We start from the raw sequence: 27,989 nt of genomic DNA on the forward strand, positions 1-27,989 counted from the left end.
CGAGCTCGTGAGCCCAAGTGACATCCATCGCGTGGGATGAATCGCCCTGACGTCACTCAGTGACTCAACCGCTCATCCTTAGTAAAAGTAACGCGCTCGTGAGTAACAACTCCTCCGGTCTCGGCTCATCTGTTATTAAGATCTGATGGAGGGGACGTGTTTATATGGCGGCGTTGCAGGGGGAGAAAGGCTCTGTGGGGCGTTCTTAAAAGAATTTAAACTGCGCAATTCTTCCTCATTAGCTCATACACCCGAAAAGATCGGTTTTCGGCTCGTATCGCAGGTAAGGTGATGGATGTATTTAAGTTTGGCTTTGTTGCAAACTAATAAGTTATGTCACTTCTCGGATTTTATGAAGAGTAAGATCGGTCCTGCTTCTCACTCACTAAATCGTGTTTTAGAGATGTTCGTCACTAGCGCGTCTCCTGCTAGCTCTAAAAAAACACACCGCTAGATGGCACTGTTTGAATACATATAGATACTTTACTTGGGTTTCTTTATTATTTGACAACGTTCCTTTAATGTTTATTAGATGTTTATTTAGACTGATTTCTATGTTGTGTATTCATTATTTGTTGAATTATGCAAACTGTCTTTATGGTATATTAAAATTATTAGATATATTTTATTGCTAGAGATCTAGCAGCTGTTTTGAAAATCTGTCATACCTCATGACATCTTGTTACCTTTACAGAAACAAAACATTAGGAAAATGTATTTTCTCTCTCTCTCTCTCTCTCTCTCTCTCTCTCTCTCTATATATATATATATATATATATATATATATATATATATATATGTGTGTGTGTGTGTGTGTGTGTGTGTGTATATATATATATATATATATATATATATATATATATATATATATATATATACTGTATATGCTTCTTGTCATCTGCACAGCTGTCCAGCAGCTGGGATTTTTTCTTCACCCCTGCAGTGGGATGGCTAATGATGTCACTAATGCTGATGCATCTGCAACCAGTAGAAAAGGGCCATTGGTACCAGTTTGTGAAGAGCTTCTTTCTGATTGAGCTCAGGGAGACGAACAGCTTGGAGAGCCAATCATCATGGAGAAGAGGTGGGTCTTTTAACTCTCCCCTGACCAATAATCAGGGCTTCCTTGGGGTTAAAATATGATGACACTGACTGAGCATCATATTTCATGCGTGTATCATGTTCACACAAAGCTGTTGCCAAGCAGAGCTGGTTCACGTTTATGGATAATATTATGGATATTTCTCTAAATTTTGATTTTATGATGCTGTTATGAATTATCTAACACATTTCTTATCATTAAAATTAAATGTATGATATTTATTATATAATACTGGTTATTTCTGCATGGTCCAATCTGTGATTTGATGTTGTTAGTGATCCTAACAAACCTATATCTTGTGTTAAAGTTTATTTTGTGCCGTGGACATAGATGACACTGCTCAAAATTGTGCAGTGTGTTATTGAGAGCAAAAAAAAAAAAAACCCTTGAAATATCTGGAATAGCAAGTCCTTGTAGCATATTAGCGTCAACTTTTGCACATGCATTATCTGGTTGGAATTTTAATTCAGTGCCACAGATATGAAGCCTAGCGCACCGCCACTCAAAACTAGATGCATCTTTTATGGCTCTGTAGCAGCAGAGGAATTCCAATAAGCTATTTCATGCATCACTGTTCAGTGTGAATCTTCTCTATGTCCTTATTCTACCGCGAGCACATAAACAGTATTGATTTATGACATCTTCTGGTTTTTCTCTTCATATGGAGTCAACGGTCACATGTGGTGTATGGATGTCTGAACTCCATGTTTGACTGACTCAAGTGTGTAGTTCTGTTACCATGGTGAGCGTGGAAACCAGCTCAGCCAGACAGAGCGTCTGATTGGCTGGCACGCCAACATTGGTATATCATGCAGCCGGCTGACTCGCCCAATGGAGGCCGTGCAGCACCGGAGCTGTTGCTATGGGCAGTCAGACAGGAATCTGTCTCATTTGTTATGATCTGTGTGGTTTTTGTGATGCACCGTCTCTGTGTCCATCAAATGTTGGTTTATACTCACCCTGAACATTGTCTTCTCTGCTTATTTGATAGGAAGGGGACGGGGCAGATGGGGTACGTGGGTGCTATGCACAGAAAGTCACGTAGGCAAGACCCCCTCCTCCTTTCACCCACTGCCTCACTGCCTCAGTAGCTCAGTCTAAGTGCTTCAGTCTCAGTCAGAAGCTGTGGGTCTACCCAGCTGTGACCAGACACCTCCAGGAATGCACAACCATCCTGTCTCTCTCCTCTACTATGTCATCCTGTCCTATCTTATGCTCTACATTTCTCATATATTCTCAAATATCACCATCATATTTTTTTTACTATTAGTCCATCCATTTCCAACTTTGCTATTCTCTGTTCTCTATAATCATTTATTCTCACTTATCTATTTACCTTGCCTCTTTCCATTCTTTTTCCTGTTCTTTACTATCCTATTGAATACTGTCCTATCCCTATTCTATTCTATTCTGTTCTGTCTTTTATTAATATTTTCTGTTCTTTCACATCTTGACCTATTCTATTCTATTCTATTCTATTCTATTCTATTCTATTCTATTAGTTTTCCTATTCTATCCTATCATGTCCTGCCTTGTCCTGTTCTATTCATACTCTTTCCTATATTGTTCTTAACTTATTTTATTCCATTATTTTCTATTCTATGCTTTTCTTATTCATATTGCTATCCTATAATTTTTCTATCCTATCCCTAGTCTTATTCCTATTATAATCTATTCTATTATTGTCTAACCTAGTCTAGTCTGTTCTTGTGTCCTATGCTTTTTATATTCTTACTGCTATGCTTTCCTGCTATCCTGTCATAACCTATTCTGTCATATTTTGCCATATTCTATTCTGTTCTCATGTCCTATGTTTTCTTATTCTTACTGCTATGCTATGCTTTGCTGTCCTGTCATATTCTGTTCTATTCTGCCCTATGTTGCCATGTTATCCTGTTCTTGTTCTTTCCTATCATATCATCCTTAGTAAATAAGTATATATTTAAAATACATTTATTTCATACTCGGTGTAATTCAAATCTATTAACATATTTATACTTTTTATTTTCTTAATATTAAGTCTAAAATGTGTTTTGAATTTTTTGATGGCGATTGTACAGTCTTTGAATTATATCAATCTTATATCAATAAATGCAAAGGAAAAATGTATCTGAAGTATACTTAAAATAGTTCCACTTTGGCACAATAAAATATACTAACTATATCTTTAATTGTACTTCAGCACTACTTTTTTCACTATAGTGGTCCTGTCTTATTCTATTCTATTCTATTCTATTCTATTCTATTCTATTCTATTCTATTCTATTCTATTCTATTCTATTCTATTCTTTACTATTCTATTCTATTCTATTCTATCATGTCTTTATTGTCCCCATTAATGTCCTATCCATATTCTATTTTATTCATGTTGTTTTTATCATATTCTGTCCTGCCGTCCCCATATCCTATCATATCTTGTCCTATTCTATTTTATTCTATTTAATTCTATTCTATTATCACATTCCTTTTTCTCCTGTCTTATAATATCCTTTGCATTTCCTATTGTTGTCCCTAATGCTGTTCTGCATTGACCTACCCTATCCCTATTTTGCCTCATCCCATTCTACTGTCTACTATGGTTATTATTTCCAATCCTTTTGTTTGTTTTTGTTTTTTTTCTGCTCCTGTCACTTATCACTATCACCTATTAGTACATAACATCTCCTATCACCTCTAAATCCCCTGCTGAAATCTAGTCTGTGCATGTCAGGCCATATCAGGTCACACTTATGATTCTTATTCCATAGGCTTACATTGAACAAGCAACCAAATTCATATTGTTGGGAACACTATATCACAGAGACTTGTGGCACGAGGTTTCTTGATTTGGGTTGGTGAGCAAACACCTACAACACCCAAACAACTACCTTAACTACCACAGAGCAACACCCTTGCATTGTTATATGTATCAGTTGAGCTCAGAATTGGTAGAATGGTATCAGTTCAGGTTTTAGTCCATTAAAACTCTGTATTAACTGCAGTGACCACATCTACCGCTACATGGAGAGATGGTTACATCAAAATACCATACAGACTATAATTATCCCATGATGAATTCCACAGTTTCATATTTCTTCAATCAAAACAGATTTAATTGAGCATATAGATATTTTTGAGGCTTTGAAATACACCCGATTCTTTCAGAAAATGGAGTCTTTTGCCACCCTACAGTGAGGTTTAAAAATAGCACATAGTGTGTTGGCCTTGTTCCAAAACACACACATACACGGCAGACACTCTCTCTCTCGCTCCCACTTTTTTTCCACACATTTCCCACCTCCAGGGCTCATATTTGCTGGTATACCTTGATTGACACAGTTTGCTTTCTTCTGATTGGATGAAGTAGGATGACTGACAACTAAGCAAAGTGCAGGAGCAGCAAGCAGTGGCTCCGCCCCCAGGCTGTGCACGTGGATGAGTCTGCTGTGAACATCTGAAAATCAGAGAGAAGAGAGTAGAGGAGAGGGGAAAGAGGGAGGAGAGAAGTGGGGAACAGAGGCGACAGGATTGACTTGGGAAGGAGAGGAAGGGAGAGGAAAGGTTTGGAATTGCTTTGAAGGAAAAAGAAGGAAGAAAAGCAGGAGAAAGAGGGAAGAGAAAGAGCTGAAAGAAGAGGAGAGGAGGTAAGCCGAAGATTTGAAAGGAAAGACCATCTGGTTTTTTTTTGTTGTTTTTTTACACATCTCATAATAGTTAAAGATACATGCATGGGATTTTTCTAAGCAAATTAGCATTGGCATGTATTTCCAAATAAGAGAATGTTGTGTATGTGTGCATTACGTGCACACTGATCAGCACTAAAGCAGTCATTCATTATTCTGACAGCAGTGTGTGTGCGTACATGTGTGTGTGTGTGTGTGTGTGTGTGTGTAGCATTACAGATGCATTGCCTCACATCATCGCCGGCAACTGTAGTTACTGGTATCGCTTACACTGGCTCTCTGGTTCTGTGTGATTAAATAAATGCCATCATGAAATTACAATCCCTACGGCATGTTAGTTTTCATATTTTAAGAAGACTGTCATGAAACGTTGTTTCAAAATGCACTGGTTTTTAGAAAAAGCAGCATCATTTGCTGTTATGCATGTCAGCTCACAGAGGAAGTACGGCTCTTAAAATTACTGTGTTTACTTCAACAATCCACTGTGTACTGTAAATGTTTCCAAGGGAAAAAAGCATTGGAAGGCTATTGTTTGCACAGGCCTGCAGGGGGCTTAATGGCACACGTGCCGTATCTCCACATACTGACCTACATTCACCGGAGCTTTACCACAAGCAGACAACCGTGAGCTGCTAAAATGTCCTTCTAAAAATAGAAGCTTAGCCCGAGTCATTTGGTAGAGCTGTAATGAATGAAGATGTGATGTCAGTTAAATGAGATCAGTTGTGCCTTGTAACCTTGTAGACTGAAATGAACCTTCCTGAGTTGAAACCCAGAACAGAGTTCAAACACAGAAACAGGAAGTCTGTAATTGCAGAATTAATCGTTTGTGAGGACAGCTTGGAGACTTGAGTCAGCTGTGTTTTTGGAGACCAAGTTTGTATGTGCTGAAGCTGTTTTTCCTTGCATAGTTACGAAGTGTCTGCTGAAACCTTTAAAAGAAGAAAGTTACTACAATTCTTGAAGAGCGTAGTCTAGTGTTAAACCTAAGCAAAATCACCCTGGATATGTAATTATAGCACTCTTAAAACATAAACACAAGCCATCCTTTTAAACTCGCGTGCATACTGTGCACCTTTTACAGCTCAGCGGTAAATTGAAACATTATGTTTGGTTCTGGTTTGGACCACGGTGGTCCAGCTGTGTGAGTTGCAGTGGTGGTGGTTATTATGGTTTGGGAGTGAAGGAAACATGGTTTTGGAAACATCCTAAAGTTTTGCCAATTCAAGCACTTCACGACCTCATATGGGAATCTGTGGTTCTGAGGAAACTGTCATTACTGGACCACCATCATTTTGGAGCTTGTCAGCTAGTTGTGTTCAGTAGTTCTACCTTGTGTCGTATTTGCTTCATGTATCATATCTGCCTGGACTTGTTAACTGTCAGGCTGCCAAGTAACTCTAGAGTATAATCTCAGCAGCCTGAAAACAAACTTCTGATCTGGAACTTCTTTCAACTGGTTATTTCTATACATTTTTTATACATTATTTCTAAAAGTAATCGCTGAATGATCTGATCCCAAACTTCTGAACTCTTTTAACTTCAATAGTCTGATTTCAGTCTGATAGCAGACATCTGTTTTGAACGCTGGTGCCCAATGTCTGATCCTGAGCCGCTGATCTTTTGTTACTGGTGTAGTTTGCTTTTAGACTTCTGATCTCAAACATCTGATTTTAACAGTCTGATGTCAAACTTCCGATCTCAAACTTCTGATATAAACATTAAACTCAAACGTCTGATCTTGTTTAACTGCTATAGTTTGATTTCAGACATCTCATCTCAAATGTCTGAATGTTACAATCTGATATCAAATGTATGATCTCAACAATGTTAACTTGAAACCCAAGTCCAATTGTAATGAATTATTCTAACTGCCAATTTAAAGGGGGGAAAGGTTACAAGAACTTGGCTAGAAACTTGTTTCTGCAAAGCACTATATTGCAAAAACCAATGCTAGGCCAACCCATATTGCAAGAGTACAGTTCCTTAATATGTTTTATACCTGTATAAAATATATTATCCTCAAATGTCTGTGCCTTTAAAATGGATTTTATTTAGCTAGCTTGATCCTGTAAACTTATTTTATCTCAAACAAACAAACTCAGCGAGATTCTCTAAAAACAACTTAGCCATAACATCTTAAAGGGTTACTCCACCCTAAAATAAACATTTTGCCAATAATCTCCCAATATTCCCATGTTGTTCCAAACCCATAAAAGCTTAGTTAGTCTTCAAACACAATTTAAGATATTTTAGATTAAAACTGTGAAAACAGCGCATCCTTATGTCACTTATGTCATTTGCCAGCAGCGATACGCTCCAAAATACTAACTCTATGTGTCAAATTTGTCGAATAAAGTAATTTATTTTTTGTTGTCTTTCAATACAAAAAGTATTCTCTGCACTTCATAACGTTACGGTTAAACCACTGATGGCAGATGGACTATTCTAATGTTGTCTTTCATACTATTCTGGACCTTGACAGTGTTATTTACTTGGCAGTCTATGGGACAGTCACAAGCCTTCCAGATTTCATCCAAAATATCTTAATTGTGTTCCGAAGACAAACAAAGCATTTATGGGTTCAAAATTATATGGAGGTAAGTGATTTATGACGAAATTTTCATTTTGGGGTGGAGCAACCCTTTAACTTTTTTAGTAGCAATAATGAGAATTCCTCATTTTCCTCAGTTTCAGAATTCAGAATTCCTAGGACATGAAAATCTCAAGATTACCATGCATTGCAATAAGAACATATTTCATTACAATAATAGTAAGCAGCTTTTGCTACCAGTAAGTCAGTTGTCATTTCTACCAAGTGGAGAAATTCTTATTAACTCTGGAAGGTTTGTATGTGGTGGGTGGAGAACAGGGAAAGTTTTCTAAACCACATGCAAACCCTGATATCTGAACAAATAAGAAAATAAATCAGACGATGTGAACCAGACAGATAAATCTTCATAAGCAGCCATGCAAATTTTTCAATTGCACACAATCTCCCTTAGGAGGTCTCGTGCACTCCATGTTTGCATGTGTTTTTCTTCTCAGGTGAGATCGTTGTTTTGAGCTCAGAGCGTCTTCTGTAGCATTGAGCTGATGTGCAGCGAGCAGAGTTTATGATTGGTTGCCTTGGAAACACATACTGTACTCTTTAGGTGTGAAGAGAGAGAGAGAGGGAGAGAGGAGAGAGAGAAAATGAGGATGGAGTGAAAGAGAGGGAAGGTGGGGGAGGGGCTGTACAGGGAAAAGCAAAAAAAGGAAAAAGAAATGAAAGCAGACTGGCTGGTAGAAGGGGGTTGGGCTATCTTCTCTCAATACCACTCTCTCTACCTCTTTCGCTGTCTCTCCCTCTATTTCTCTCTCTCTCTTTCTGCTTTCTCGTACCATTCCTTCCCTTTCTTTGTCTGCTGAAGGAGTAGGCAGGGTGCAAATGTGAGAGAAAGCGAGAGAGTGTGTTGAGAGAGAGAGGGGGGTAAGAAAGGACAAGACAGAATGGACTAGGCACACTCGCCTTTTTGACAATAGAAGCTCACTTCCTGTCTGTCAGTGGCGTTCCGTGAGTAAGTCCTCTCACTCTTTGTGTGTGTGTGTGTGTGTGTGTGTGTGTGTGTGTGTGTGTGCATGAGTGCACGTTTTGTCAGAGCTGTCATCCGGTACTTTTAAAGGTACAGGTGAAACATTTAAAGGTACGTTGCGCTCGAGCAGTGGGCAAACAGGAAGCAGTGCCCTTCTCTTCCTTTCTGACCTGCAAGGTAAGAACGCTTGTGCATCTCAGGAGAGAAACACTCATCTCTCCTCTCCATGCCACTTAAATACCGGCCCCTCCGGCTCACTTTTTCTGTCTTTGTGCTCCATGTGGTTTCTTTCCCTTTTGTTTGTGCAGTAATGTGACTTACTGTGAATGTTTTGCAATAAATCTCCTGCAAGTCTCTACAACTCAAAGTAAATTGCGAAGTTAGCTGCAGAGGAGATCCTTCAGTACATAATGCAGTTGTGTGTGTAATACAATAGCAAGCCAGTCTTTACTGAATACTTTTGTACAGGAAGTATGGTTATTATAGCTGGCGATCTTGATCTCTGCCATTATGGCTCAACACTGATCTAATAAAAGACACCGCCTCGGTTTGTGTGTCTGCAGTGAACTTTCTCAGACAACCTCCCCACGAGCAGTATCACTCATAACTCTCTCTGCACGAGAGAGATTTCCTCAGTTTGTTATCTGCCAAAGAACACCCACATGCACGCATTACGTTACTCTCCTTTGGGGCTCCATGGTCACCTGTCGTCCCTGTTGGCCCAATTCATTAGCAGCACCTGCAAATGAAGATGCAATGATAAGAGAGAAGAGAAACAGAGACAGAAACATTGGCATATCTCCAAGAGTTGAAAAATTTTAAATATCTTGCTTAACTTTAGGATCTCCTGCAAACTTCAGGGGTGTAATTTTGCACCCAAAAATTCTAATTCTGGCATAATTCACTGAAACTGGAATGGTTTTCAGTTCTCTGTGGAACACAGAAGAAGAATCGCGTTGTTCTTTTACAAATATTGAAAGCTTACGGTATATTGACAAGGGAAGTTCAGAAAATGACAAAAAGGTACCCTAAATGGCACATGTGGCTAGCAAGTCTTCGGAAAGCATAGAGTTTGTTGAAGTAAATGCAATTTCAGTTCATGTTCAATGAAAATACCATTCTTTATCTTTCAAATGGCATTTGCACTTGTGCATATTTAACTCTTAAATGCATACCTCGTAGGACATCATTCTCTACCCTCTCCCTCCTTTAGTTTTTAAAATTGGACATCCTGTTTTCTGATTATATTTTGTAAAAAATATACAGGGTCACTAGAGATTGCATTTATTTTTTCCTGCGCAACTATATTTACACATCAGATGATATGTTAAAAAGTGCAATGCATCTTTTTTTCTCGAAGTGGCACTGTTTGATACACAATGACGATGTGATGTTTCACTCATAATTACTGCAGGCATAAAACAAATGAATGTCATCAGCAAAAATTGGACGGGTTTGAATGACTTTACTGCCGAGCAATTACTATACGAAATGAAATATAAAACTAAATATGCTTTATTTTATTCTTCTGTAATTGTTTTTAAAATATCAAGACAGTTCTTTGCTATTGTAGCAGTTAAAGATCCATCCGTGCTGGATATATTGGTCTGGGTCGTTAAAGACCGGAATATGTAATAATGATCGGCGAAACCTTCATGCATTTAAGGGTTAAATGTCTGGTAAAGCAGCATTGTCCGTGACACTGAAATTGATTTTGTTAAGGGTGAATGATATTTGAGATCTACAACGGTGAATAACAGTGACTTGAGTTCCTCTCACTAAATCGTTGAAAACTGTAGCTTAAGGAGATTTGTACATTTGTGCAAAAGTCATATAGAGCACGTTATGATCTCACTCAAATGTTATTTGTACTAGTGTATATTCAAACTTGCAACCCATTAAAATTTTTGTGTCCCGTGTTCCTTTATCAGGCCGGAGTATAGAGTGTGTTTGTGCAAGAGAACTCTTCTATGAGAGATTCTACGTCTTTAATTTCTCACAGGCTTACCTTACATCAAAGGTATTTTCTATCAGATTAGTTTGTCCCTAGCTGCCCTATGTTTAATGATATAAATCAACCACCAAATGCATTCGGCCTGTTACAACACACTCCTCATCTGATATAAAACTCGTGTGCTAATGCAAGTCTCTGTCCCTGTTTATTTAGAGTAATATGAGATATGTGTACATGTCAATATCTGCCTTTCAGATTGGATATCGACTCATAAACCCCACCGACCGCGACCTCAACAGCTGCAATAGCATGTCAAGTTTTTAACAACTTGTGAGCATCAATGACTACTACCTAAGCGTGAAAGAACAAGACAGAGAGACAGAAATCCTGTGAAAAATACTCTCTCAGAAAGTGCGGATGATCGTTTGATAGCGTAGTAGAGTGTTCATGCGGTTATAGCGAAGGTCAAATATCAGCAAATATCATCAGTTTTAAACCCAGTTTTCTCCACAACAAAGTCCTGCTTGTCGTGAAATATGCAAATAAAAGACGCGTTACTGATTCGGGTTACGAAACTAAATGTTGTTCTGCGTCTGAAACTGAAACCGATCGACTAAACCTCAAATTCTCAAACTTGATGTGTGTCATTTTAGATCGTTGTTTGTGTTTGCAACGCCATCTCCATTTTGCTTTCGATTTAGAGACACACAACATATCTAATTAAGTCGTTTAAACAGGAAACCCCTTGCAGTTCAAACTAGCTGCTTTTGTTTACGTCTGCAGTGTGAGGTTTTTTTTTTTTTACTGAATATTCTGTCTGAATTTCTCTCATATATCAGTCAGTAACACAATCTCACTGCTCCTGACAGCAGTGGCGCCTCTATCTTTCCCTTCCCATTCTTTCTCTTTCTTTCCGGCTGTTTGATTCCTGCTGTGGTTCCCCTCTGCTCTCATGAGATATCTGTTTCAGATGGACAGTCACCATAGACTCTTCCGTTTGTTTTCGATTGCATTCCTGGCTTTGCTGTTGAGTTTTGCAAATAGTTTGAGTAATCAATGTGAATTCTAGACTGTGTGGCATTCTATAGAGTAAAAAGAGTTTGGGGGGGGTTAAAAGGGTCATATCATTATCATCACTGGAACAGATCCAAAAATTAATCATCCAAAATTACTTTCAGATATCAAAACCAGAGTTCATTCAATAATTTCATGAGTATACTATTATTGCAATATAACAGAATAAGAAACGTTAATGGAAAATTTGGTGGGAAATAATGCCAAAGCTTTAGCTCTTTCTGAGTCAGGATTTTTGCAAGATTCCTAAACATTTCAGTCTGATTTTAATAGTTCATGCTGCAAGTATTTTTGGTGCAAAAAAACTTGATTAACATTATAAGTGTGTCTCAGAGAAAAAAAAAATTATATGACCCCCGTAGAACTATGATACAAAAGCCGAATTACTGTGGTTAATGATATGGACACGATTAAATTAAGAAGAGCAAGATATGGGATAAAAAGAAATTTAAGACGAACATTGCCGGACAGCCTTAGGCCCATTATTTTCTAATGTAATTCCTGCTTAATCTAAGTGCATGTATGTGAAACTGGAGAAACTCATGAAAGCTTATAGTAAGAGGAAGATGAGTAAGTGAAAGCTCTTCGATGATTCTCCAACTGTCTGTCTGCATCGCACCTCATTTGAATGTAATGCAAAGAAGATGTACTCATCCATTAAAAGCGAGACTCTTCACTCGTGCATCCCAGTGAGGCCTGATAAGAGCCACAAATAATCACAATTGAACCACTTGAAAAAAAATTACGTAGGGACGACATTTGGGGACGACTCGTTTGTACAAGTCACTTTTCAGCAGTATGTGAGGTTACGACCACAACTGCACAACGGTGTCATATTTTTACAGGAAGTCAGAACCACTTCCTTTCCAACGGAACAGTTTGCTGGGTTTCTATGGCTACCTACATTAGCAGCATGTCATAAAAATGTTGGCATGCGCACACAACCCACGCGTGCACGTCAGTCTTTCATCATTGTGTTTTGCATCCCCGGAGAAGGTACGCTGTGAGAGTCTGGTTTGGACTCAACAGGTGTTATGTACTTGGATATGTTTGTGTAATCTGATATAACTCAACCTGTTTGACAGTGCATTGTTGGTCTGCTTTAAAATTTGATTACAATGGCATGGGACGCTTACATGAACGTTGGCGAATAAAAAGGCCATTGCACAGAGGTCCTTTTCAAAGCTCAGGAAACTTTATGTAGTTCTCAGTTAAGTATCAGATCTGTCTCCGATATTTATCCTGAATTTCCTTACAGAAAATATTAAAAACAAATGAGACAATAACAGACAAGCAATGTCCTGGCTCTTTTAAGGTTTATAATGGCAGTCAATCATGGTCGAGATTTTGTTGCCAAATAAAGTGCATCCATCCATCATAGGTGCTTCACATGGCTCTGGAGAGTTAATAAAGTTCTTCTGAAACAAAACAATGTTTTTATAGGAAAATATGCATACTTAAAACTTTATAAACCATAATTTCTAACTTCTGCTAAACGATGAACACTAGAGAGACCTTTATTAATATGGAACACTTTTTATGTTGCATGGATGCACTTTTTGGGGTCCCAAAATTCACTAAATTGAATCCTCATTCACTAAAACTTGAAAGAGCCAGGACATGTTTTAATATAACTCTGACTATATTCAATTGAAAGAAGACAGTCATATACACCTAGGATGGCTCAAATCATGAGGTAATTTTAACTTTAGGATGAACTAAAAGGAACTATAAGTCATGATGAAGAGAAGTAGCAACAGGTCTTTTCTTCCATATTGCGTACATTAAAGTGAAATAAATTATCGGAAGAAAAAATTTAGGTGGAGGCTTGGATCAGTTCGTTGCTTGTTGATTGGATAAATCCAGATCTGAATGGAATGTTGATTGTAAGAAAGGGGTGGGGTTTAAGTGAAGCATACATCAAAGAGAAAATTTGACTTTAATCAGCTTCAAGCAAAAAATCTTAATGAAGCATATATTTGAATGATTCAATCACATGACTTTCATATGACATAGTAACATGCTATCTATTTATTCAGTAAATGTGTTTCCATTGTAGTTTGAGTGTACATGTTTTTTGCCCTTTTTCCAGTCCAGCCTTTTTTATGCTATATTGGAAAATGGGCATTAAAATATGGATTAAAACATGTCTATTGTTTAGATCTCGTCTGAAATTCTAGAGAAGGTGCATGTGACATTTATAGGCAAAAGTCTCCATGTGTTCTCCATTTAATCTCTTTGCTGTTTATAAGTAACAAGAGCTTTCAACATAATAGATGGGCTATGGCAATGTGTGTGTGTGTGTGTGTGTGTGTGTGTGTGAGAGAGAGAGAGAGTAGAAAGACCCATACAAATGCTTGCCATGTATTATACCTGTGCATGTAGCGAATTTGTCAAAGTTCAAGCGTGTGTGTTCAACTGAGTATGTGTTAAATGCGCTATTATGAGATACATAGAAGAGGTGAAAGCCTTTAACAAACACAAAGAGCCTGCAGTTGCCCTGTCCTGATCTAAACTAGAATGCAAAACTAGAGTTTTACAGTATGAGAGCTGAGCTATTCATGGACCAAAAAGAGCACAGATGCCCTCCTTTAACCTCACACACGCTCACACACTTGTTACGCTTCTTCCTATGATACAGGACAGTTGGTGTGGGTGGGGTGGAGCGTGGGGGGCAGAGATAAGACGAACTAGAGCCTGTGGATTGCTGCAGATGCTTCGGGTTGAACTTGTTCCAGCGTTGCACGTTTGATCTGTTGCCTCAGACAAATCTAAAGGAAGCGTCAGTCAGGTGCTAGAAACTCTTCAAAGGTGTGTGGGCGATGTGAAGATCACAATGAGATTTATTTCTTTGACAGTTAAGGACGCTGTGTTGTATTATGCAGCACATTATACATAGAAGCCACAAATATGCTATGGAGTTAGCATACTTGTGGCTACCATAGAGCCATGCTGGCACGCTCTCAGGAAGCTGATATTGACCATCATTTACAAGAGCACATGCTGAAGATTTCCTTTCGGCTGGCCCCTCCCTCCGATTTCCGTCTGTTTTTACGTCAACCCTAAGGATTGTAATTAAACATGTAACCTGTCGTGCATCATTCGATAGGTACTTGAATGATACCTGTTGGACAATTACAGTGGATGGAAGATCCCACAGATTTACACTGAATCCACTGTTCTAAAAATATCATGAAACGAGGCATTACTCTTATCATATGATATTATGAAAGAATGCTTTATTCATTCTTCTTGTATCTTTTCTCTCTTTTTTTCATTCAGAAAAGCTCAAATTGAAAGCGAGGGAAAGTGTAGTGATCTCTGTTGAGATCTGCAGTGGAGGGATTCTCAGACTCATCAGTGCGGTGAGTATTCACAGGACGCTTTCTTCTCTCCAGAACAAGGTACATCACGAGTGAACAGCTATAGTAATTGCTTTTGTATGTGTGTGTGTTTGTCTCACCTCAGGCTGAATGTATCACATAGCAGAGCAGTATTCTGGACGTAACTCGTGGGACTCTTTCCCTTCTTCTGGGCCAAATCGAGCACCATGGGCCCCGGGCAGCAACCGGCACTGGGCCCCTCCATCCAGGTCATCCTCCATCTTCCACACAAATTTAAAAACACAGTATCTGTTAAATGAACACTGTTTTATTGTGTATATCTTACGGTATTAAATGATCAGTTTTGCTGTTTTCAGGTGCAGTGGAGGGAATTATCAATCCCAAAACTACACAGCAGGAAGAAGTTACCCAAATAAAGCTTATAACAACAGGTTAGTCTTTTTTTCTGCTCTAATAATACTGAAGTCCTATTTTGCAATTTACACATGGTCAACACAGTCACTGCATTATTTAAACTGGACCGCTTGTGCACTTCTTTGTGTAGCATTTTAGCATACACATTCTAATTTAGTGAATCAATGTATTATTAACATATCGTATGTATTGTATGTAATATGTATTATTGTATATTATTACGTTTTTATGTATTTTTAAATATATTTTTAATATATTTTATATTTTGTTTCATTTTATTTGAAAAGTATATTTTATTATAAAAATATTTACAGAATTTAACACTTAATATTTGTAGCAAATACATACTTATTATAACTATTATATATTATACACATATAAGCAATATCGGTAAAGGTTAACACTTCTTAGTGCAGTAGTTGTTAAGTTAGGTATTGGGTAGGGTTAGGAATGTAGAATAAGGTCATGTAGAATAAGGCATTAATATGTGCTTAATTAGCTAATATTCTAGTAATATGCATGCTAATAAGCATCTAACAGGGGTAACTAAATAAAGTGTTAAAAAAGTATAAATAAGTATCAAAGTATAAAAAAAAAAAAGTGTGTTGCTACCATACAGTCCAGGTCTTTTAATGTACGTTTTCAATGTAGTGTGATTTGACATGCACAATCTTGCATGCTATATGATGCGGATAATATGCAAATTTTCCATGTTAACACAGCTGTAACATTCATGCATAGCATTCCTCTTTATTTACAAACAGACCTCCAGGTTTCAGCAGGGACAGGCCCCACACACACCCCAGAGACAGAGGCATCGGAAAAGAGCAAAGGGTCCCGAGGGGCTGCGGACCAACACTGAGCCAGCACCACAATCCAGAACGCCCCACCCTAAACTACAACTCAGGGTGTGGAGGACACCTCTCTAGCAGCAACAATCACAGCAGCCAGCCACACAGGGTGAGGGCATCCAAATATCTATAGTTGAAAGATGAGAAAAAGAACTCGTCATTTCCTGACTGGCTTGATGCTATTTCCTGTTTCAGTATGGGGGTCCACATCAGCAGCAGCGTTCCACCGGGCGCCCCCCACAGACCCAGGGAGAAAAATGGACACAATCGACTCAGTCCAGGACATTCCAAGGCCCCTCTCTCAAACGTCCACCGCCTCCTCACAATATGTCACCACCACACCGGGATCCATCCCCTTCACGAGACGACTGTCCAAGCAAGAGGAGCAGGAGCGTAAGTTCACATCAGGTCAGTCATGTTCTTTTTTCCCGTTGAAGTGAATGCGCAAGGAAAACTACTATTTTTATATTTTTCTGTTCACTTTTGTTTATATGCCAATCCAAAAGTTTTGGTTGTGAAGAGACAGTAGGCTTTAAGCACCCTCTGCTGGTCAGAATGAAAACATCCTTAAGTGATAATGCATGACTCATGATCAATTCTGCAGAATTTCCACACGAGAGAGAAATATTTCATCAACCGTCCACCTCCATCACACCCACCTCGGCCATGGAGCCCAGCATACAAAAACTCAATGCCCTGGAGCCTGTCTGAGAAGAGGTCCTCTCCCTCTCGCTTTCAGGTAGACCACTGTTCTCAGCTGTATTTTTTGATTAATTGATTTTCTATGCCTGGAAAGAAGGTTTGCAACTCTGTATACTTTAGAATTACAATACACATTAACAGGCCTAATCAGATACCTCCTTGCTTTACATGTGTTTTACAATTATATACTTTGTATTGATCTTAATCATCCTTCTTTCATTTATTTAAAAGGAGTCCAGTCATTCAGTCATGAGAGATCACAGACCATATTCCATCCCATCGCCACCCAACAGTGCCCCTAGCCAGGGCCTTCACAGCAAGAAACCCACCAAACAGGGGCAACCCCATCATCCGGTCCGAGATCATCCAGGCCCCCATCCCCGTGGGGCCAAAGGGGGCTGGGACTGCCCACCACCAGCAAACCTCACCAGTGTGCCTTACAGTCAGCAGCACCAGCTCCCTCCACCACAGAGGCACACCGGCCCCTTCAGCAGCCCAGCCACCTCAGTACCTCAGCCCAGATTCAATACAGCACAGCCTGGCTGGAAAACACAGAGAAAACATGGCAGCAGTGTGAGTAAATAGGATTAATTTTTTTCGTTTTTGGTCAATTATTCTTTTTAAAGTTATGCCCAATGCTCAAAGAACTAGTCTCTGCCTCAGACTCACTGCACACCCACAGACTGTATAAGTGGGTGTTTTTTTCACCAGAATATGCTCCAACACTTAATATCAGTAGTCAAAAGTCTGGCAATGCAAAACTATCAATTAAATGCCAGAGATTGAATTTTAAAAAGCAATTGAACCTTTGCAAAGACCTGCCCCCCTTCGTTACCGTTGCTATATCCAACAAGCCACGGTGCTCTCATGCCACACATCATGTTCTCAAGCAGTGAAAAATACATTGCAGAACAAAGAGTAGACTGACAAGGCACCAACAGGCAAGACAAAGCAGGTTACTTTTGGAATAAAAAAAAGTCTCATCTTTCAAATTTGGTCATATTTTAAGAAATCCAAACAATTAAATGTTTTGTGGCTCTTTAATATGTTGTGACAACTGAAGGGCCTCAGTTCAAGTGCCACAAGAACCAATCATCTCTTTCTCTTTAGTAGTTGTAGTATGAAATAAACATTAAAGTTTTAGTTCACCCCAAAATGAACATTCTGTCATTTCTAACCCATAACCCAAGACATATCTATCTTACCCTCCGTAGACAGATACGCAACTGAAATAGTCCCAGGTCCAAAAACGTAAAGTTAGTAAATACATCAGTGAAACAGTCCATGTGACATCAGTGGCAATACTTGGTAACATTTTTTTGCACAAAGAAAATTAACATAATATAATTTACTCAACCGTTCTTCTCCCCATAGTTATGTCTTCCACCATTTTAGAGATTATTTAAGAACATATTTGACATATCAGTCTTGTTTACGTTTGGGGGGAAAGATCGCACATGAATGCAATTTGCAGTTGTTTTACGCTTAAGGGAAAGCTTGTGTATGCATTGTGAAACTCTCTAAAATGGCAGAAGACATAACTCGGGGAGAAGAATGGTTGAGTAAATTATGTTATTTTTATTTTCTTTGTGCAAAAAAATTATTAGCAAGTATTGCCACTGATGTCACATGGACTGTTTTACTTATGTATTTACTAACATTACGTTTTTATTTTTGCTTTTTTTGCGAAAAAAAAAATCTCAAAGTTAATTATATGTCATTATTGTGACATGGACTTTTTTTACAGAAGTATTTACTAAGCTTCTGGACCTGGGCACATTTTGACTGTGTTGCTGTCTATAGAGGGTCAAATCGTTCTCATTTGTTTCTCTACAGGAGATGGGACGTACCACCTCTGATATGGAATCTCAAGAGTCTATGGGTGTGGACAGAAAACGGCCAAGTGCATCTAAACATATTAGCCGCCAACGGAGTCCCATCCAGCCATACAATAGTGCAGAGGGTAGAGTCACAGATTGTTCAGAATGGAGGAGCCCAGAGAATGGGTTAAAGAAACACTCGGATTCCCTTTTTGAACCCAGCACTCAAACCTCAGAAAGAGGTCCGAGGGCACAGAAGTCAGAAATGAAGAAGAGCAGGCATTCTAAACACCAGACTGGATTCAAATCCACCCACAAGAGCACCCTCAGCAAGCTGGACACTGAACTCTTGAAACACATTCAGGCCAAGAGGAGGCACAAGGAGCGTTTAAGGAGGAAGGAGAAAAAAAAGGAAGGAGAGCTGTTAGACACAAGAGAAGAAATGGAGAAAAAAATGGAGGACAGGAAAAAGAAAAAAATGAGAGATGGAAGAAAGGGGCATGACAAGAAGAATATACATCAAAATGGTAAAAAGTTGGGACAGATAACAAGAGCAAAGGAGGAGGGGAAAAAAGGAACGCTTGAAGACAGGAAGAGTCGGACGCCAACTTCAAAGTCAGCATCTCCCAATTTAGGAACACTGTATCCCAGTGATTCTGAACCTCTGCTGGATGACCTACTGTCTGAGCCACTTCATCTCAATCACAGAGAGGAAGAGTTCTCTCAACATACCTCAGGGTTCATCCCACCTTCTAAATCTCCTCCTGTCAGTAATAATCATTGTTCTCCATGCCAATCAACTCATGAAGCCAATACTAAAGCCTTAGAGGTTGACAACCAATCCGAAACTTCTGAGCCTGACCACGTAGACACTAGCGATGATGACAGTGTAGAAGCCCATGATGTTGGCAGGTCCAAACATACTCTTCCTGATAAGCGGAAGGTTTGTGATGAAGAACCCATCAGAAGCAAGGAGGTTGTTTTAGGGTTGCATAGTGCCCCAGACCTCCTTCCAGCTCACTGCACCTATAGTGAAGAGCTTTTAAGGCTGGATCCACCAACAAGTCCACCTGTTCTGAGCTGGCAAGGCTCTCCAGTGTCGGACTTAGGTGACGATGATGAGGAAGGGAAAGAGGGAGATATGATTAGAGTTCTGAGGAGACCCGTGCTACAACCGAGTCCAACACACTCATCTCCACTAAGAGACCCAGTGGAGATCAACACTGGAGTTGACTATTGCCACAGTGACCTGGCCAGGTTGTATGGCCTTCCTGAGACCTCTAAAGCAATGGACACTGAGGAAGAGGATGAAGAAAAGAGAGAAGGAGAGCAGAAATATAGTAGTCCTGATGCATCAAGCAGCTCTGAACCCAGCAAACCACACTTGCACCAAATGGACACATTTGAATCATCAACCTCAGCCATTAGCAGCCACAGATACACTTACAGGGGTGGGCCGTTTGGTCGGCCACCTCCTGGTGCTTTAGTTGGGGTAAAATACGCGTCATCTTTGTCCTTGGGTCCTGAGATACCCCCTCCAGACCAGCATAGTCCACCTGCCACATCTCCAACTATGGAAATCCCAGATCAGGTCACATCACCACTGATCGAGCCTGCAGATAAGGACAAAGAGAGTGAAACAGAGAACGAAAACATGGAAACCAATGCAATAGAGGATGAAAAAGAGATGGATAAACAAGTTGAGATCAAAGACACAACCTGCATTTCACTGGAGGAGAAGGAGCCTGTGATGTCTCCCGCCACCCTGCAGGCTAAACTATTACAAAGCTGCGAGCTACTGCTCAATCAAAACTCCAGCCCTGTGTCAAAGGCAATGAAAGTCAGTGGGCCCACATCTACTGAGAAAGAAAAAGAACAAGACAGGGCCAGACAGAAAGATCAAGTGAGGTCTCCAAGAAAATCTGGTAAGAGCATAAAAGGAGAAGGTCCTGAGAAGTGTAATGGAGGAGAGAACAAAAAGGACATGGTGAAGGATGAGACAGAGACAAAGGATTCATCTTCTGAAAGTTTAGATGAGTACTTGGTGGAAATCAATAACAAACAGGTTGTCCCAGAAAACCAAAAAATTGACTTAAAAGATGGAAATACAGAATCTAAAGACGTCGAGAGAGAAAAAGAGACAGATGTTAAAAAAGAGAGCATGAAAGAAGACACAGTAAAAGCTGATACATCTGCCACAGCATCATCTACATCTGCCACAACCAAGACACAAACCTCTGTTACTGTGACACCCTCCAGAAGACCTCTGCTGCTGGAACGAGTCAATCTCCTTAATCTGAAAGAGTTGTCTAAAATTCCCTTAAAAGAATTGAAGATCTGTTTGGTCAAGGTTGAGAGTGGAGGTCGGCAGACTTTCATTGCCTCAGAGATCGAGCAGAAGACCATGCCACTCAGTGCCATCAACATCAAAAATAAAGCAGATGAGGTCATTCGAGCATGCAAGTAAGTTTCAGATTTTAGACCTCAGATTAATCTGATGTATTTAAAGGATTAGTCCTCTCTAGAATTAAATTTTCCTGATAATTTTGTGGACTTCTACAGGGACCAATGAGTTTAAGGTCCAAATCGCAGTTTCAGTGCAACTTCAAAGGGCTGAATAAGGATATTTTCTAGTAAAACAATAAATCATTTTCTAAAAAAAATTATAATAATTCAGCATATTTATACATTTTACTCACAAATGTTCATCTTGAGTATTGCTCGCTGAGGATAAATGGCTATAAAGCTAAAGGCTAGATTCCATTAATGGATATTGGATGCATCTAAACCATATCTAAAGAACATCGAGTTGGGAGTATTTAGCAATGCTTCCACACAGCACCTAGCATCATAACAGCATTTAGTACTCCAAATGTATTATCGTATTATTATGACTTTAATGGTGAATATGAACAATTTTCTTACTTCAATTTCATTGTTTTTTTGGTTTTTTTTCTATAACAGAGGGGCAAACATCAAGAACAAGTTTCGGGAGTCATATCTGCTTCCAGAGTTTTCAGTGAAACCTGACCTTTCCACCAATGCTCCTATTCCCAGAGAGAAACTGAACCCTCCAACACCAAGCATTTATGTGAGTTGAGGCCAATCAGTTCAAAAGTGTGCACTGTAAAGTGCACTGTAAAAATGCTTTTCTTACTTAAATGTTTTGTCTTGTTTCCAGGCAAATTATCTAAAAATGACTAAATCAAGAAGGTTTTTCTCAACTGGTAAAAATTGTTGTCTTGTTAAAAAAAAAAAAGTCAGAATTAAGTGGGTTTTTTTGTTGTTGTTGTTGTTGAAACAAGCAAAATAATCTGCCAATGGGGTAAGCAAAGTAATCTTGTTTTTTTTGTTTAAAATAAGATTATTTTGCTTATCCCACTGGCACATTATTTCATTTGTTCTAAGGGAAAAAAATTTTTTGACTAGTTTTTCTTTCTGAAAACAAGACAATATTTTTTACTTTTCTAGAAAATCTTCGAATTTAGAATTTTTTTAGATTTTGGCTGGAGAAAATAAAAGCTTTTTTTGCAGTACACTATAATTAGTTAAATATATGATCTGTCAGTTATTAGTCTATACCGTTACATTAGTGGTCTTTATTGTTATTACAGTGATGAACAATAAAGGTCAATGCAAACAGAGTACAAATTCTGGCTTGAAATTTTTGCATGGTAAAAATGAGTACGACCTCAGGTTGTGTTAAACACATTTAACTGCCTCCAAAACTTTTATCCATCATTAAACAAAAAATCAAACCTGGTTGGATTTTTTGCATTTTTGCATCTGCGACAAGCATTTTCATAGCAAAGGAATACGAGAAATACAAGAAAACGCATATGAAAATTACAGACTATGTGTGCAAGGACCTTAACCATTTAAGCTGTCTGTTTGATTGTGTGATAGACTGTTATTCTGACTTTGTTTTTTATGATTTTCTATTTTTAGCTAGAGAGTAAAAGAGACGCTTTTTCTCCGGTGCTGCTGCAATTCTGCACAGATTCTAAAAATGCTGTTACTGTCATCAGAGGACTGGCTGGATCCCTCCGTCTCAGTGAGAACAAACAACAAACAAACACACACATACATACACACGCGCTATGTCTTCCTCCAAATTTGTCTCCATCTACACTGTCAGAAAACATTACAATTGTGTTTTTAGCGTGCTTTCCATTTACGGTCTAAAATGCACTTGTTTTGCTGCATGACAAATATTTGCACTACATTTTCTGTGATCTTTGCTGGAAGGTAATAAGAACAAACATTGTACAAGCTAACATGTAACTTCTGTTGAAGTGAATAAGATGTAATAGGCACACACCATTATAAACATCGATTTATCTCACTTCTATGTCACATGTCCAAAACACGGTTTCAAAATGCTCAGTTTTCGCAGGACTGAAACATTGTCTCAGTATAAGTCAATTTTTCAAATGTTTCCAGATTAGTGTAAATATAGCGTGTGACATTCTTGTCTTTCTACTAGATCTGGGTCTGTTCTCCACCAAATCCCTGGTGGAGGCCAACTCTGAGCATGCAGTGGAGGTGAGGACTCAGGTACAGCAGCCAGCCGACGAGAACTGGAACCATTCAGGATCCGCCCAGACCTGGCCCTGCGAAAGCAGCAGATCTCACACCACCATCGCTAAATACGCACAGTACCAAGCATCCAGTTTCCAGGAGAGCTTACAGGTAGACATTCTTACCATGAGCACCTGACAGAAAACAACACCATCTCACACTTAACTGGAGTCATATCTCCAGTCTAAACGGGAAACTCTTTGGTGACAGCATAACAGTCTGCCTCACCCAGTAAAGTCATATTCAATGAAATGACAAATGAGTACGTGAAATATCCCTTCTCCTCCTTCTCAGGGGAAGGGTATTGCAGTATCATGGTGCTGAGGGTCCAGGCAATCGCCTGGAAGTGCTAGGTACACAGAGACACATACAAAATCTCAAAATGAAATTTGAGATTCAAGTGAAAGTTATCTATATTTTTAGGAAGAGAAAGACAGTGAAGATGAGGATGAAGAAGACAAATCAGAGGGAAATGTAACAAAATCCAACTCTGAAGGAAACACTCTGACTTCTACTACTGCTTCCAGGTAAAGTCAAAAATAACATTTAAAATGATATATGATCATATAAACCACATAGGTTGCTATTTCCAGGACAATTTTGAACTGCTATCAGTTTCTTTTTTAACAGCTCAGATCAGAAAGCCATTGGAAAAATCATTAAATTTGGAACCAACATTGACTTGTCAGACCCAAAACGGTGAGAGATATTCTTTTTGAAATCCAAGTTGACAGTAAGCCATTAAATAATGTTGGACAGAAAGACTTTAGTAGACGCACTGGTGTGAATAAAGGACTTTGGGTTCTTGTCTACAGGTGGAAGCTGCAGCTGCAGGAGCTGCTGAAGTTGCCCGCGTTCATGCGTGTTTCTTCCAGCACCAACATGCTGAGTCATGTTGGCCACACTATACTGGGCATGAACACTGTCCAGCTTTATATGAAGGTCCCTGGCAGCCGCACACCAGGTCAGTGTACACACACAAGGTATTTGTGCATTTGTGAAATCTCTTATCTCTTAATCTCTTACTGTATTCATTTGTGTAGTTGTTATCCTTGTGGAGTTTTGCAATACCTTTCAGAAGTTTGGTCTTCTTGAGATTTACAAAACCTTTTCACGCTCTCTCAAACACACAATTGTATATATATATATATATATATATATATATATATATATATATATTTTTTTTTTTTTTTTTTTTTAAAGGCTTCATTATCACCATTATTTAATCACAATGTCTTTATTTATGCTTAATTTTCAGTATGCAAAATAAAAATGATTTTTTTTTACTTGGATATGTTACAAAAAGTATCGAATTATTCTTCCGTTTTTTCCTTTAAAAATTCGTTTTAAAATTAGGCTTTATTTTTCATAATGCTAAAGAATTTTTAATTAATTATAATATTTTTGTGAAATGTCCCAGGACATGTTAAAATTCGAATATTGAAAAAATATTATTATAATATTTTGTGATCTTTTCTCTATCTCTCTAGGACATCAGGAAAATAATAACTTCTGTTCAGTGAACATCAATATTGGCCCTGGAGACTGTGAGTGGTTTGCGGTCCATGAACACTACTGGAAAGCCATCAGTGACTTGTGCGAAAAGTAAGTTTTGGATCACACACGGCAGATATTTTCATGGCTCAGCACAATGGCAGACGCAGTTAAATATAAAACAATATGTCTTGTGTGTTAGGCATGGCGTGGATTATCTGACAGGCTCGTGGTGGCCGGTCCTGGAGGACCTGTATCGTTCTAACATCCCGGTGTACCGCTTCATTCAGAGACCCGGGGACCTGGTGTGGATCAACGCTGGCACTGTGCACTGGGTCCAGGCCGTAGGGTGGTGCAACAACATAGCCTGGAATGTGGGTCCTTTAAATGGTGGGTCTACATTGTGACAACAGGGGGCGCCAAAGACATTTACTGTAAATACATTTGGCATTTGCTTTACGCCCTTTGTCTTTCCAGCCTATCAATACCAGCTGGCTCTTGAACGCTTTGAGTGGAACGAGATCAAGAAGGTCAAATCAATCGTCCCCATGATCCACGTGTCCTGGAACGTCGCCCGCACAATCAAAATCACAGACCCAAACACATTCAAAATGATCAAGTGAGTACGCGACTGCGTTGTTTGTGCCTACCTGATTAAATGATTTTATAGTTCTACCTCCTCCTTGTCTCGTCCTTCAGACATTGTCTCCTCCAGTCCATCAAACACATTCAGATTTTAAGGGACCAGCTGGTGTCTGCAGGGAAAAAGATCTCCTATCAGAGCAGGGTGAAGGATGAACCAGCGTACTACTGCAATGAGTGCGATGTGAGGACCGCTTACGCTACATTGATGGCATTTAAATTGCTCATGAGATCTCGTTGATGCACCTGACTGTGTGTGTGTGTGTGTGTGTGTGTGTGTGTGTGTGTGAACAGCTGGAGGTGTTTGACCTGCTGTTTGTGACCAGTGAGAGCGGCAGTAGAAAGACGTATGTGGTTCACTGTGAGGACTGCGCTCGGGAGCAGAGCCCCAGTCTGAGCGGGGTGGTGGTGCTGGAGCAGTACCGCATCAACGAGCTCATGAACACATATGATAACTTCACCCTGGTAAGACAGACACTCTTTTAAACACTCGTGTCAAAATGTAACATGTCATAATGTCTTATTTTCTTGTTTCTCTTTTATTTTTTGTTTTGTGAAACGTGACCTGAGGGTTAAAATAAAAAAATATGCAATGATACTTCTAATAACATTAGCATGCAAAATGAAATATTTATTATTTTTGTGAAATATAACCTGAACATGTTTAAAATATATATGTAATGCTGTTTTCATTTTATTTTCATTTTTTTAATAAATGCTTCATTATTAGTATGCAAAATATAATGTATAGTTTTTTGTATGTAATACTATTTTTTATTTAAATTTTATTAAATAGGCTTAGTTGTCAGTATGCATAAAATCATTTATAATATGAAATGTGATCTAGTTATTTTTCAATATTTTTTTATTTATAAAATAAGCTTAATTTTCGTTACGCAAACCCTTTACTTCATTTATTCAATCGCAATCAATGCTATACACTGTATGTACATTTTAAATGCAACTTACAATTATTTTCTACTACAATGTGCGATTTTTCTCTTCCCAGGCTCCAGTCCCGTGCTGTAGGTGAACTTGATGTCTGAAACTACACAGCCATAACCAAATCTCCACCCTCCCGCCCCAAAGCAGCGGCACAAACCTTATGTTACGTTTCTTTTTTTTGTTTGTTAGTTTTTTTGTTCGTTTTTTTTTTTTACCAAAACCACTACTGCAGACTTACGAAACAGCCAATCAAATCGCTGTTTACTTCACATTGTTTACAATACTATCAGCCGATGTCTCTCCAGCGCAGTCGTCTTCCCCTAAGCCAGCTACTGACGGGACATCCGATAGTTCTCACGCTCCTGAATACAGAAAGACTAGAGTGGTGCTACATCATTGGACTTGGCTATCAGGTCAATCATCCACAATGGATAACTGCTGTGATTCCTTTTTAAAAAAAAAAAAAAATTGTCAACTTGCCGAACATGTGCATTAATTCAGGTACTGATGTAGTTTACGTTTTTTATGCAAATGAAAGACGATTTCACCAGTGCAGTTTGTTTTGAGTAAGTGGTGCTTTGATACAACGTATATATATTTAACAGCAGGGGATTCATTTCTCTCGGAGCTGATGACCATTGCAGCGGCATTACGTTTTTTTTTCATTAAGTTGTTTCGGTCATGTCACATTTACTACAAGTCTGACCTTTGTAAATGGTATTTGCATATTTGACTGGGTGCTATTTTTTTAAGTTGTCAAAGGTTTTCAGAAAGAAAAGAAAAAACCTTTTTTAACAGTCTAGACTAACACCATTTGGGCCTTGTGGTATGCATTTAGAAGAAAAAAAATGATTTCATGGTATTTGATTAAATAAATAACGACATTTTCTTAGAGCATCAAAGTATCACGTGAGGTACAGTATATGTAACAGTTATTCCAAAAAATACGGGTTTAATCTCAAACTTATTTGACTGCATTTGTCTGGAAAACCTTGTGTGTGTGTTACGTGAATCTTTTTGTATAACTCGAAAAAAAAACGAAAAAAAAAAATTCCTGCGAACTTGTGGCTTTTGATGCATTTCCCAATCTGATCGACTCCTTTGATTTTTTTTTTTTTAAATCATTACTGAAATAGTCTTCGTTGGTTTAGTTTTTTTAATTTATTTACTTGTCTTTTCCTTTCGTATTTATTGATCGTTCGTGATGCTTCTCTTTTTCTGAGATTTTCATGCGTATTTTGTAATCTTTCTGTTGTGCTGATGTGGTGAGGCTTACGGGGGAACGTCTGATTCAAAATGGTGCTGATCCCCCTTCCTCCCGGTCTCTCTCTCTCTCTCTCTCTCTCTCTGTCTGTATAAATGATCCGTAGGTTTGAAAACATGAATTTAATCTCACAAATTGGTGCTTAGAACAGAGTCAGTACACTTTTATGAACTGAATGTCTTTGTACTGTATATTTAACACATGAAATTTGTTTGCTTTACATGAGGTACAGGATATTGTGACACGTGTATGATTCCAGTCATCCTAGCTGTTATGATAATTATGACCTTTCTGATTTGTATCATAGATGGATTGCAGATTGAGAGTTTTCGGATTTGCGTTCCATCGATACCTCTTGTTTGTTTTCAGGTTCATTGCCATTTTTTTGTTCGTTTTACTGTATAAAAAAATCAAAAAGGTAAGATAAAATAAAAATAAAAAAAGAAAGGAAAACATTAAGGAACTGAGCCAGACTTGTTTAAAACATTTTGTGATTTTTGTGTGTTATACCTGATATAATTCTAACTATAAAAAATAAAACATTCTGATAAATCCCCATGCGTAT

General features: G+C 38.6%; 1 protein-coding gene across 6 annotated transcripts; it reads left to right on the forward strand.

Annotated features, from left to right (window-relative positions):
* Positions 1-84: 84 nt before the first annotated feature.
* kdm6bb (lysine (K)-specific demethylase 6B, b) lies at positions 85-27,980 on the forward strand. 6 transcript variants are annotated; one of them, XM_043250344.1, is made up of 22 exons: positions 85-283; positions 907-1,084; positions 14,650-14,732; positions 14,836-14,959; positions 15,068-15,142; positions 15,890-16,085; positions 16,172-16,384; positions 16,581-16,715; positions 16,910-17,251; positions 18,515-20,961; positions 21,463-21,589; positions 22,447-22,552; positions 22,985-23,190; positions 23,503-23,606; positions 23,710-23,778; positions 23,895-24,043; positions 24,570-24,684; positions 24,776-24,963; positions 25,051-25,192; positions 25,273-25,399; positions 25,510-25,680; positions 26,225-27,980. In XM_043250344.1, the coding sequence occupies exons 4-22, from the start codon at positions 14,841-14,843 to the stop codon at positions 26,246-26,248; spliced, it is 5,055 nt and encodes a 1,684-aa protein (XP_043106279.1). In that variant the 5' UTR covers positions 85-283; positions 907-1,084; positions 14,650-14,732; positions 14,836-14,840; the 3' UTR covers positions 26,249-27,980. The 6 variants fall into 6 exon arrangements, with proteins under 6 accessions (XP_043106279.1, XP_043106281.1, XP_043106280.1 ...); XM_043250346.1 differs by lacking the exons at positions 85-283; positions 907-1,084 and adding an exon at positions 4,561-4,725; XM_043250345.1 differs by lacking the exons at positions 85-283; positions 907-1,084 and adding an exon at positions 8,095-8,324.
* The last annotated feature ends 9 nt before the right edge of the window (positions 27,981-27,989 follow it).

This window comes from Puntigrus tetrazona, chromosome 10, assembly GCF_018831695.1.
Source record: "Puntigrus tetrazona isolate hp1 chromosome 10, ASM1883169v1, whole genome shotgun sequence".
Lineage (NCBI taxonomy): Eukaryota > Metazoa > Chordata > Actinopteri > Cypriniformes > Cyprinidae > Puntigrus > Puntigrus tetrazona.